General features: G+C 34.9%; 1 protein-coding gene across 1 annotated transcript in view; it reads left to right on the top strand.

Annotated features, from left to right (window-relative positions):
- Positions 1 to 13980, top strand: part of LOC120634100 — a 136776-nt gene that overhangs the window by 114333 nt on the left and 8463 nt on the right. Inside the window, exons 2-5 of the mRNA XM_039904497.1 lie at positions 8786 to 8990; positions 9993 to 10200; positions 10545 to 10819; positions 10894 to 13620. Coding sequence (XP_039760431.1) covers positions 8786 to 8990; positions 9993 to 10200; positions 10545 to 10819; positions 10894 to 13620 — 3415 coding nt within the window. The remainder of the gene's footprint in view (positions 1 to 8785; positions 8991 to 9992; positions 10201 to 10544; positions 10820 to 10893; positions 13621 to 13980) is intronic.

Here is a 13980-nt window from a genome sequence, read left to right as displayed (position 1 = left end):
CCACTTGTCTGCTATGGTCGAACAGCATTTAAGATTCGCATCCCACGTCCTACGTGCAAACAGATTTTGATTGCAGTCAATCACTGACTCACTACTGTTTTGCTAGTGATACTGTGTTAAACGACGCGGTGACAGCCCAGTGAGTAGAAGCTCGACTTTAGTTTTAGTGGGGAGAGTTCGAATCCCAGCACGCACCTCTAAATTTTCTAAGTTATGCGTTTTAAGTAAATGAAATATCATCGTGAGGAAACATGCATGCCTGAGAGTTCTACATAATGTTATCAAAGGTGTGTGAAGTTAACCTATTTAGCGACATTTTTATTTAAAATCCAAACACTTTCCTATCAATAAACATTATACAGGATAATAAATAGTCGTCAATTGAACGTGTGTTTTTTATTTAACATGTGTTTATTAGTTTCCGGTTCTGAAGAGTGGTTTGCATTGAAACCTTCTTTCCTGTTCTCTGATCGCACTTGACGCCGAAAAAATAAATTCTATCCTTACCATCTGGATGCCTGGTACTCTTCTACTCGCAATACCAGATAATTTCTACCGCGCAGTTGAAAATTGTGGAACAATATCCCATCTGATGTGTTCCCTCCAAACTACAATCTAACATCAGGTGGCCCACTTGCTCGTTTGCCAGCTTTAAATATTAAAAAATAAAAAACGCTATAATAATTATAAGTTGTAAGTATTAGAAGACGTCAAAATAATTAAAAAAATAATGAGCCGTAACTTATTACGTCATGATCATGGGTAAAACACACATATTAGGAATCTATCTGCAGCATCTATGGGCATGAGAACCACCTTGTGTTGAAGGTGCTTCTGATTGTTTGTTAAAATGCTATAATAATTGTACTGTAACCTCCTACTTTAAATTCAGTTTTCAATTAATTGTATACGAGAGCACTAGCTAGTCAAAAAACCCATTTTGAATAACTAATGTTACTATCTCTATTCAAAATTCAAAATGAATTTATTTTTGTAGGCCTAATATAAGCACTTTTAAAATGTCGAATCTATTTGTAGTGACTCTACCACCGGTTCGGAAGGCAGATTCTACCGAGAAGAAGCCGGCAAGAAACACATCAGTTGCTCTTTTCCGACATCAATAATTTTCATTTTACATTTTAACATAAATTTTTCTATTTTGTGAAAGATGAAAGCGAAGCCGCATGCTTCCAAGCAAACTTGTCATTAAGAAATTCATCAATTGTATAGTAGTCTTGCCGTAATAAACGTGTTTTAACAAATTCCTATGCATTGGTAGGTTCAAAATTACCTTAGGAATTATAATTAATATTAAGACAGATATTAATATTTTAGTCGCTAAATCACCGTCAATCCCTATTCCTACTAATATTATAAATATGATTGTAAGTTTGTTTGTTACGCTTTAACGCATAAAAACTTCTTAACCTATCATCATAAACCTTTTTTTTTATTACACATATACTTGGAGGTATAGGTTTGTAGCATAGGATACTTTTTATCCCGAAATTAAGCTTAGTTCTTTTAGGAGAGGGGATAAAAGTGTTTGACGATTTTACTCCATATCTACGTCAAATGATAACCGATTAAAATAATTATTTTTGTACTAAACAGGTTATAATATCTGTTTATTTTTTGTAGATCTGATGAAAGTGATTGGTGAAGGAAGACAGAACTCCTCAGCGGAAAACAGCAAACCCCTCATTTAAGGCTTAGCGATACTGAGAACATAAAAGCTGCCACATTTACAAAGACTTCAGTGCTAGGACTAAATAAAAAATGTTAAAAATAATAAATTTGCAATTTTTGTGGTCTTTCTAAAGGAATTTGTTATTTCTCGGTTAGGTTATTTAACGTATAAGAAATCTTCCCTAAGAGAAATAGTACTTACTTTTGTACTTTTTCCATTCTTTGCATTAAATAACAATAAAATTTGCATAATTGGTGGGCGTTAATGTAAACTAGCTTACACAAGATGCAAATTACTAAGCAACTTACTGATAGTGATTTCATCTAGGGTTGTCGCAATGTATATAATAATAAAATTAAATACATTTGATTCTTCGTTAAACTACTTTATTAAATTAAAAGCGATCCCATAAAGGCTTGACTGTCGAGTGGCGCAGTGGGCAGCGACCCTGTTTTCTGAGTCCAAGGTCGTTGGTTCGATTCCCACAACTGGAAAATGTTTGTGTGATGAACATGAATGTTTTTCAGTATCTGGGTGTTTGTCTGTATATCATAAGTATTTATGTGTATTATATTCATAAAAAAATATTCATCAGCTGTCTCAGTACCCATTACACAAGCTACGCTTACTTTGGTGCTAGATGGCGATGTGTGTATTGTCGTAGTATATTTATTTATATGTAAAAAAAAAAAAGGTGACACTATTTGAATTATCCATTTTATATGACATATAAACATATGCAGCTTCTAACCCTGTACCAAGCTCAAGTTCGGTTGTGCATGGAGTACTTCAGCCATTTCTGGAATGGCTCTGCCAAGTACCAGCTCGATGCTTTGGATTCGGTCGATGTTCGTGCCGGGAGACTCATTGGCAACGACCTTGTAGTCAGTAGACTTCAGAGGCTTGAACACCGGCGCAAGGTTGCCTGTCTAACTGTATTCTGCAAGATACATTTTGGAGAGTGTGTTCAGGAGATAGATATTCGATTTAGTTAAACCATCTCCTTTTGACCATCGAACTGCGAAACACCGAAAGAATCTGCACCGTTACGTCGTAGAAATACCATCAACACGTACGAAGCGTTTTGCTTCTTCCTTTCTGATCCGCACCGCAAAGGCCTGGAATGCCCATCCCGTCTTCCGTCTTTTCCGATACCTATTATCTGGGTACCTTCAAATCAACAGTGAATAGGCATTTTCTAGGCCAGCGCGACCCACCTTAGGCTGCATCATCACTTGCCATCGGGTGTGATTGCAGTCAAGCACTTATATTTGTCAAGTCTATATATTTGAATATATATATATATATATATATATGTTTTATTCTTTATTATCTGTATGTCTGGTTAAGCCCAAACTTGTTTCAATTTCTGTAAGGTTATCAAAAACGATTAAATAAAATTACTTAAGCGGCTGTAGTAAACTCCCTGTATTATAGCTTAAATGCACGTCTGACTGAAGTTTAAAATCGACAACCCTATTTCTACCGCCTACAACAACTGAATGGCGCCTAATAGTTATACTTGTTTTATACTAAGAAATACGATCACGTACAGAATCGACATGACAATAATATTGCTCTATTTGTTTTCTATATTTACTACTCTTGCTCATACTTAGTATGTATCGTTGGCAAAAGTTATTTTAAATTTAGTTACTGTGCGGACAACTGGTTTCATAATTATACGTTTCTACGGGTATTATAAAGATTTAGGAATAAGGGCAAGAACCATCCAGCCAAACAATTAGGCAATACATAATAGTAAAATCATCCACGGAGCAGTTAGTTGAATAATACTCCAATACCATCGTACAATCCACCTGCAGAAGCTAAGTTGTTAATATAATCTTTACAATCCGTAACAGTATATTTTTAATAGTTTTTATAATAAATAATAATAGTTTATGAATATATCTTTTTTAGTTGTTAAACATTTTTATACCATTTCACATCGGAATTTTGTCGATAACTGTAATACTGGCCAAAGCTCTTGAGACTCGAGAAATAAATAAAGATAAACATTATTATCAGTATTAAAAAGATCATAATTAAACATGAAATAGAAGGTTGTAAGCGGACTTTGAAGTCGTTTGCGGACATAAAAACGAGGAAATGTACAATTATTGACTTTAATCAATAAACAATAAAGTAACAACAATTTTTTTAACACACGCACATAAATTAATTTTTTAACATGGTAGTCGAAAAGTGTACAGACCATACATTATCGTTAATTAACACTCAGTAGGACGTAAAGATACAGAAAAGTATAGTATATTTAAAAAAAAAAACTTTTAGCTTATTTATCTAACATTAACACATTGAAGTATTATTATAATTACAAAAGCAACAGACACATACATAACATATTTAGATGTTTGTAGAAGACTTCCGTGTATATTTTTCTAAATTAGCAAATATCACGGAAGATCAGCGCTGTGTCTTAACAGGCACTGCAAACATGCTGAGTGAAGACCATTTTGGGATCACACCGTTCCTATAATTGTTGTGTAGACTATTAAGTTGTATTTTAATTCTAGTGTGTGTATATCCAAATAAAGTTTTTCTTTATCTTTCTTTCTTAGATTTGTAAGCATCCGATTTCCTGTTTTAGATGTTAAAATACTCCAAAAATTCCTTTACCCATGTCTAAAAAACAACTAAGTTTAGGTTGGGTTTTTGTTTAAATAAACCAAAAGAGGCATAACCTAATTATTGAACGTAAGCAGGAAAATCACAGACAGCTGTACTTAAATTCTATATGATTGCTATAGACGTAGTTATAAAATATCTTGAAGTACCTTAGGCTACCTCAATTATTCTATTTTGCAGTTGAATCGGTAATTTCTGTTTTAGCGACCAAGTTTTACTCAATCAATGAAAAAATCTGCAGTTTAGTTATTTTAGTCCTTTAAGTATTTTTTAACTTTGTTGGGAAAATATAGAGTCTTAGGAAAGAGTGGCTCAAATAGGCATATACGACGCAGAACAGAGCTATATTTTTTCAAATAAAATGAACACTTAAGATTTTGGAAATCATCGATTTAATATGTGGTTAAATTCTGAATCCGTGCCAAATGGATTGAGACAAAAGTACATTGCCCCATGGTCTCGTTTAAGCAGGGATTGTAAACATTTTGCTAGCTCTTGACTGTTTTAGTTTTTGTGCAATAAAAATTAAGTTGTACTGTTTGTTATAGGAGCTACAGTGTCTTAACCGTTTAATACAAACGATTAAATAATCGTCATTTGATATAAATATGAAATATATAACATAATTTGGATTTATTTGTAATAATATGTAATTTGATAAAACGAGGATGAATCTGGCAAACAAAACCGTATAATTGCATAAAATAAAATTTCACAGAAAGAGCAAAAATTGAATATTACAGTACGTTTCCGAATAAAAGCGATTATGTTTTATCAGAGTGTGTATCTTGGTTTACGGGTATTTCGTTATGTGCTGCAACGATTCCAAGCCGTTGAGCATTTCCCACACACGAGGTATTATTATGAAGCTCGGGTATGATTCGTTCAAGGTGAGAGCACTGCGACTTTGTTGAACTTACGCCATAACATAATCTTGGAGTGTGATTGATTGGTACCATATTGTATGGCGATAGTTGGTTGGTGGTAGGTACTAATAGTTCACATCGATCTTCGAAGAGCAGTGATAGCATAATAGTTAGGACTTCGGTTTCGATTTCTGGGTTGTATCTCCGGCAAGCACCTCTAAACTTTTCTGATTTATGTGCATTTAAGGCATTTAAATATCACTTGATTTTATGGTGAAGGAAGAACATCTTGCGGAGAGTGCATGTCTGCGAGTATTCCACAATTTTCCCGAAGGCGTGTTGTGTAAACTCTTTACATTCAGAGAGGATAGCCTTGTCCTGAACTGGGACGGCAATAGGTGATATTGATGATAGATATTCACTAATTACTGCATATGATCGGTAGTGCCATAAAAAAGATAATATTGATGTTTATTCATAATAATAATTTATTTATTTGTTATTCCACATGACGATAATCTGGTGAAAGCTGAAAAGGAAAAAGTATCTAAATACTTGGACCTTGCTCACGAGATTACCGCCATGTGGAGTGTTGAGTCGACCGTTGTTGTTCCGATCGTCGTTTCAGTCAATGGTCTTCTCGCGAAAAGCTTCGACCAACATCTCAAGAAGCTTTCGCTTGGTTGTTGGATCAAGGGTCGGATACAGAAGGCAGTAGTCCTTGAAACGGCGCGTATTGTGAGGAGGTTTCTCACTCTGGAGCCCAGACCACCGGTTGCTTGGGCATTCAAAAGCCCCGCAAGCGGAGGGTGGATTTTTTTTTTTTTTTTATAAATTTTTAATAGTGTTTTTTAATTTATTCTTAAGCATTGTTAATAATTAAAAAAAAAAAATAAGAAAAATAATAAATGATAGAACATATTTAATAGTTTTTGAAATGTATCCGTATCAATAAATTGATAAATGCAAAATGTTAAATTTTTGTATGCTTAATGTATGAATATTTTTATAATAAATGTACTATGTACCTACTCGTATGTGCATTATTGCTACGGAACAGTATTTCCACCGCTTCATGACAGCGACTGATTATATAGGTATTTTTACCGCTACAGGTGTCTATTTATGAATGAATGATTTATTCATAAATTTTCAAAGTTTTTTGATATGTCGGTTACGCTGATTCGGTAAACGCTTGATATGCTACTTAAGGGCTCCGCAATAAAGATAAAATACCTAAGTTTGCTCCGGCTTAGCACTAACCTCTCTGAGGCAGACCTTGAGGGGATTGGCACTTTTAAATCATTTCAGTTGAACTACTGAATGAAATACTTCAATAGTTTATTAACGCCCTTCAGATAAAAAGTACAACGATCAATTACCACTTACAAGCCGCATTTACAGTATGAATGTACTATAAAAATGCCGATCTCAAGGGTTATGTGCCAATAAATACCAATCAAACTATATATATACAACAATGGCCCTTAATATAATCAACTTAAGGTCTTGATGTTAACTTAATGTATATTGACACGCTGAATTGTTTAGTGATATTTAGTTTCATGGGAGAATGGCGCTTTGTTTAACTAATACTATTAACTATTGTTTAGGTATACTTTTGTTTTTTTACTAGTTAGTGTCGAGTTTGATTGCCACACCTTGGTGGATTTTATTGTTTAGTTACTACCTGTTACCCCTGACTGGATCTGTGTTTATTGTATACTAGCTGTGTCCCGCGATTTTGTGTGCATTACTTTTGATTTTGCCTAAATTCCGCGAGAAAGCTTTTTTTCCGAGCTAAGAAGCTACGTACATTTATCACCGAAATGCTATTTCTATGCAATTTTATTAAGTTTATAAAGAAATGAATGTTAGTCTTTTAAAGCTTGTGCAAATGTTTCCCAGACCATTTTTCCGGGATATTAGAACCTCTTTCCTTTTTCGGATTGCCAGCTATCTCTGTCTTCATCATCAGCATTACTTCAAGCGATTGACGTGCACTGCTTGGCATAAGTTTCCTGTAGGGCGTTCCAAAATCCACCAAACCATTTTAACCACTAAGCCATTACCGCTGTTTCCTTTTTATTTTAAAGATGTTGTCAATTCAACATATTTAAAATAAAAAGGAAAAAAGCGGTGATTTTGTAATTCTAACACATAAGTAGTTAAATTTGTTTATGAATATAGTTACAATAAATTGCTGGTGTGTCTTATGAAAAAAAAAAAAAATTCCATCATCATCATCATAACGACCCATTACCGGCCCACTACAGGGCACGGGTCTCCTCCCTCAATGAGAAGGGTTAAGGCCGTAGTCCACCACGCTGGACCAGTGCGGATTGGTGGACTCCACGCACCTTTGAGATCATTACGGAGAACTCTCAGGTATGCAGGTTTCCTCACGATGTTTTCCTTAACCGTTTATCCTTGTCAATTGGTCTATATGGTGTTAATGGAATAAAACTGTCCAGAATACTGTATGTAAGGCGCGGCTATTTATAGGTATTTCTCTAGTGAGTTGAGAGTTTGTTTTCTGTTATTTGGATTTTGCTCAATGTTATGAACAAGTCTTTGATTTTGTAGATTAGGATTTAAATTATATTGATGTAAGTGGAAAAGTTGTGTCGGTTCGTTATCTACAAGGCCGGTGGGGCAATTGTTCTGAATAGCTCTCAGTAAGTATGGCTATTAGCAGCACGCTCTTGATTACATAGCTCCGTGTATTTAGGCAATAAAAACAATGCACGTGAAACTATTAAACATTATATTTATTCCAATAGCTTTGATGAATCCTCAACATACATTTCCTGCTTTCTTAACAAAATCCTTTTGTTCACTTACAATTATTTACACCTCCTGGAGCTCCTATTTAAAATGATCTGGGGCAATGATAATTTTTGTATGGAGCCTGGCTTACGTACCGCTGAAGTGGCGGAAATTTTGATTTTATGTATTTCAATTTCACGGATAATGCTATCAAACGCACCACTATAACCAACAAAAAAAAGTCTTAGACAAGAAGCTGTGAATTATCTGTTAACACACAAACACAAAAAAACAACTCTTCAATTTCATAAAACTAAGTAAAGATTATTACTATACTTAAGCTCTGGTTGATGGCCGATGGGCGCAGTGGGCAGCGACCCTGCTTTCTGAGTCCAAGGCCGCAGGTTCGAGTCCCACAACTGGAAAATGTTTGTGTGAAGAACATGAATGTTTTTCAGTGGCTGGGTGTTTATATGTATATTATAAGTATATATGTATATTATTCATAAAAATATTCATCAGTTATCTTAGTAGGTACCCATAACCAAAGCTACGCTTACTTTGGGACTAGATGGCGCTGTGTGTATTGTCGTAGTATATTTATTTATTTATGGTCACAGGGCAGCACTTTGTATGACGTTTGTAGGACGGCTTCCTTTCGAGATCTGCAAAATGTTGATCTGTTCTTTGGCGCCGGTTCTCCACTTACTAATTACGTCCATCATCCTGTGGCTTAACTGTTAAGCCTCATGTGCCTATAATAAATCTAATGAAATCAAACGCTTATATAAACTTTTCCCTTTTCCAGTATGCCTTGCAGCAAAAGACCGTTCACGGCAGCGTTCCGGCCCGATCAGGAGCGTTCCCGTGGCGGCCAGCCTCAAGAGGGATGTAGACTTTGACTGCCCCGAAGAATTCGGCTACTACCCTCACCCTACCGATTGTACGCTATACTATGTTTGCGTATTCGGCGGCGCGCTACTTGAGTCTTGTACTGGTGGCCTTATGTACAGGTAAGGACCTTTCATAAGCAAATAGTTTTCGACTGACTTCATCTGGGTATATTCACTTCTTCACTTCATTGAACTCAGGTTGAACTGCATCGAACGCGTGGATACCTATAATCTGTCAGATTGCAGTGTTTTGCTTTCAATTGTGGGTCTCAACCAACATACAGACTTGACGTGTCAAAAGTGCTTATAAACTGGGCCTACTTGAAATAAATGAATTAAGTTTGAGCGTTCATATAACGTGTAGGTTCTATACGCAGATTCGCATCAATTATAATATGCAACTTTTCAACTCAAGAGTCAGCTAGCCTAGCTAAAATATTTTTCATAGGGGTCCAAAATTATCTACTTAAAATAATAAATTCTACTAATAAAATAAAACCTACTAATATTTGTTTCCCGCAAAAATATAACAACATAACTAAAACAAAGCTTGTTTTTTGCATATTTTATCCAAAATACAATAATTGTTTCAACTAAAATCAGCGTAGCAGTATTCACTAAATACTGTTTTAGAGAGCCGAGTGGTGTCCCTCCGATCATAATTGTTATGTGAAATTATTTAAAATAAAATTAATTAATAATAAAGTTTGCTTATTTATCAAAACAAAGGCTTTATTACACCGAGTAGTACCAAACTATCTCTGTTCGAAATTCCGTCAAGATCGGTGCAGTGCAAATGGCAAACCTCCGCATTTATAACATAAGTTGAAGGCCGATTGGCGCAGTGGGCAGCGAAATTGCTTTCTGAGTTATTCTGAGTTCTGTGGATTTGATTCCCGTAACTGGAAAATGTTTGTGACGTGACTGTTTTTCAGTGTGTAGGTGATTATTTGTATAGTATTTATGTATATAAAAATATTCATTAGGTCGTAGTACCCATAACATAAGCTACGCTTACTCAAAGGCTAGTTGACGATGTGTATTGTCGTAGTATATTAATTTAATTATTTTATTTAAGTATAGATGTTCAAAATGTATAATCTATGAAAATATAAATTACAGCCACGAACTCCAAACATGTGATTGGCCGCGTAACGTAGGCTGCGACGCCACCGGTGCCGTGGTTGCCGAAGATCTAGAGCGGATCAATGAGAGAGAGCCACCGCCACCGCCGCCACGACGCAATCCTCCGCCGCCGCCGAGGGCCCAGCCCAACCCTGTCATTACTTCAAGGGGACAACCGAAGTTCAATAGACAAGAATACGAAAAGGTTCGTAGAACTCCTTTCATCGAAAATAGTCATGAAGTCTTCAACTATTTAACTTACATCGAAGAAAAAGAAAATACTTATCTATTATTGTAAGAAATTCCAGTCAGCATATTCTGACAAAACGGTAGGATATGCTTATACTATGAAAATCTTGATAATGTAATAAGTAAAAAAGAATTTAAGAGAGCAGACCTTGCTATGTATATCCTAAGTCGCATAATTTATATTCCTTAGGCTTATAAATTTTGTTTTAACTACATCAGAACAATGAATTGTTTCAACAGTCGTAAACCAACAATCAACTCTTTTTTTTAAATTTGACAAAATATATTGTACTTTTACAGCAACAATTGTACGCGGAGGTAGATGATTTACCACCAGTTGAAGAAATCGAAAGTGATAGACAGCAGAGAGTTTACAGAGGACAGCCTTCGACAATAGGACAAGTTCAAAAGGACAGAGATGGCTATGTTTCCCAAACTAACTCTGGAAGAACATTCAATTCAAACATCATACCTTCTTCGATTAATCAAAATAGCAAAATAGGATCATTCTCTTTTGGAACGCAAGTTGATGAACGAAGGACAGCTACTGTAACACAAGCACCTCAAACCTACAGGTAATTTACATTTTAACTTATTTAATTGACTGTTTAACGGATATATAAACACTAAATGACTGTCGTGATTTCAGAGTTGAAAAATATGACGATGTGACTGACTCAATCGACAGACCTAAAGACTTTTTGACTGATATTAGTAAGGTTAAAGACATAACTCAGAATACACTTTCAAGAAAAAAGAGAGACATAGTAGTTAATTCTGGAAATAGTTCTGTAACACCAGATAAGATATCAAAACGAAATGACAATGGAAACGATAATGAGAATGAAAACGAAAATGAGAATGAAAACGATGAAGTTATGGAATATATTGAATTCGATGAACAATCAAATGAAGATGAATACAATGAAGAAGATTTAGAAGACAGTGAAAGGGGAAAGAGGCAAATACGTTTTTATTTAAAAAATGGTTTTAGGTCACCTGACAAAAATTGGCCGAATCCTAAACCTCAAAAGCTCATCCACTTACATCAATATAATTTAAATCCTAATCTACAAAATCAAAGACTTGTTCATAACATTGAGCAAAATCCAAATAACAGAAAACCTTTGCTCAATAGTAATTTTTTTTCATCAGCAAATTCTTACGTACCTTATAATATGGATAATATTCAAAATCGACCGTTTAAAGCAAGTATACCGGATCCTATAAATCAGAAAAGTCCTCAATTTAATGGTGGAACTCAAATAATAACAAAAAGCCCACCAATATCGTCTTTGAATAATAATCAAAATCCTTATTCTGCTTTTGCTGGAGGATTTTATAACAATGCACTAAATATTAAAAATAATCAATTAATAACAGTGCATTCGACGAAACAACCAAATTCAGTATCTCCTTCTGATTCATCTTATCTATCTAGTTCCATAGTGACTGGAAAACCTATACAAACAACTAATTCTGTACTTACAGTAAATAATTACCGTGAAAATAAGGTTAATAATAACAATCCTGCTTCTCAAAGTAGTTTTAATGGTGGTAACAAACAAGTCAATAACAACGGTCCAGATTACGAGGAAGATGAAGATGTTGAATCCAGTGACGAAGAAGAGTCTTCACAAGAGGAAGAAAATGATGATGACAATCAAAATGTACCAGTAAAATCTTACGGTTACAATGATCCTGGTCATAAATTTGCCAAAATAGAAAACCCTTTTGCAAATCCAGAGTTCAACTTTGATACTTTTTTGGAGAAGCTGCGCGATGATCATTATTCAATTATTGGTGTAACAACACCAAATCCTAACACTAAAGATGAATTAAATCCGCCAAAAATAGCTAGCAATCATCCTTTGTATGCTACGGCTTCGTATACAGATATCAATTTGCTTTCGTCAACTTTAAAAAATGGTTTAAACACGCCAAGGCCATTTACAGTCTCTGCAGAAGTTAGCAGTACTGCAGGTCCGTCTCAGAGGCTTGTGAGTTCAACTCCTAAACAAGTACAAAAGTATCAACATCAGTTGCTTCAGAGACCTGAAACAGTACCGCAGAATTATATTCAAAATACTCGAGAACAACCTCCAAATCATTTCAATAAACAATTGACACCTGTAAATCAAGGAGAAATTTTTAGACCAAATATAGCCAGCCATATAAAGCCACCAAATTTTAAAGATGATCGTCAACTGCCCCTTAGTTATAGTTTTAATGCACCTAATGAGAATACTCTTCAACAGCCATATGCAGTACGACCACTAACGTATTCTCACACGACGCCAATGGTTACACAGAAACCTTACTTAATAGGACAGGGTACCGCACCACCAACTGGTTTCCTAATGCCAAAAAATCATAAGCAAGTTACGCCTCAGCCGCAGTTATCATCCAGTACAATATCTAACTTTCTGTCGAATGTCCAATCTCAAAATGTTAATCCGTTTTTAGCATTTATCCAATCTACTCCCAAACCTACATCAACATTAGTGGATGAGCAGCTCTCAGCATTACATAATTATTGGAAAACTCTAACTACCGGTGTAACTATTCCAACAACCTTTGTTCTTAAACAAGGCACTGTAACAGAAACTCCAAAACAGGGAAATTCGTATTACCGAACATTACAATCATCAACACAGCTACCTATAAAAAGTAAAAATAGAATATTAACAACGTCAACTACTGTTCCCCCTAAGCGCAGGCCAATACCAAAGCCTTCGCCAGAAATGAATGATTATTATTATGATGAAGAAGACGAACAGTATTACTATGAACCTGCTGTTAAACCTAAATACATGCCAAGTTCAGAAGTAAAGCCGCAAAGGCCTGCGATGGCACAGAATTATAAGGAGTATGATGATATTCGATCTTCTGAGAATACAAAAATAGGTAATTCTTCACCAAAGCAAGCAAATAACTTATTTAAACAAGATTCCGTAACTAAAAATCATAATGACTTATCTGTTGTCACGAAAATTCCATATAAACAACAGGTCAAAAGTCCTAATGGAAAAATTCCAGTACCAGTAATGGTTGACTACGTCAACACTGCCAACAATCAATATGTATATCGAAATAAGACTGTACATTTAAGAAAGCCGAATCATAATCCAAACACATTAAGGCCTCCAAAATATCTTAACCAGACTACGTTGCGTCCTTATACTGTCAGGCATAGACTTGCCAAGCCAACAACTGAAAAATATCATATCAGTAACGGAGATTATAATAAAAAAACTAGAGAAAGAGTTCGTCATCAGAACATCGTCGCACAGAATATGAAATATACTACACCTCGGGACAGCTTTAAACAAGAGACTCGCTTTACTAAGACTAGCCATGACGATAGAATAAACAGGTAATCAATAAATTGAAGCCAACTAACGTTAGGTTGATGTTGTATTTTGTATAGCACATAACTTTGGTTGTAAGCACTTAATTATTTTTCATGTCTTTTAATAATCTTTTATCCTTCTTATATACTTAAAGTATAGCTTTTAAACGGAACATTCTATTTAGCTGCTGAACATATTTCCTGCCTATTATAACCTTACCACTTTTACTTAACCTAATGACTTTACTGGTATGAGTATGACTAATTTTGACTAGACTGTAAATATTGACTATTCTGAGGACCAACGGTGTAGTGTAGTTTGTATTAATTTTTATACATCTCAATATTTTGTTAAATCATAAACTATTTTATACATGGTTTTTA

This window comes from Pararge aegeria, chromosome 2 (assembly GCF_905163445.1).
Source record: "Pararge aegeria chromosome 2, ilParAegt1.1, whole genome shotgun sequence".
Classification (NCBI taxonomy): domain Eukaryota; kingdom Metazoa; phylum Arthropoda; class Insecta; order Lepidoptera; family Nymphalidae; genus Pararge; species Pararge aegeria.
Note: the sequence above shows the minus strand (reverse complement) of the source record. Positions and strands in the feature narration are given on the sequence as shown.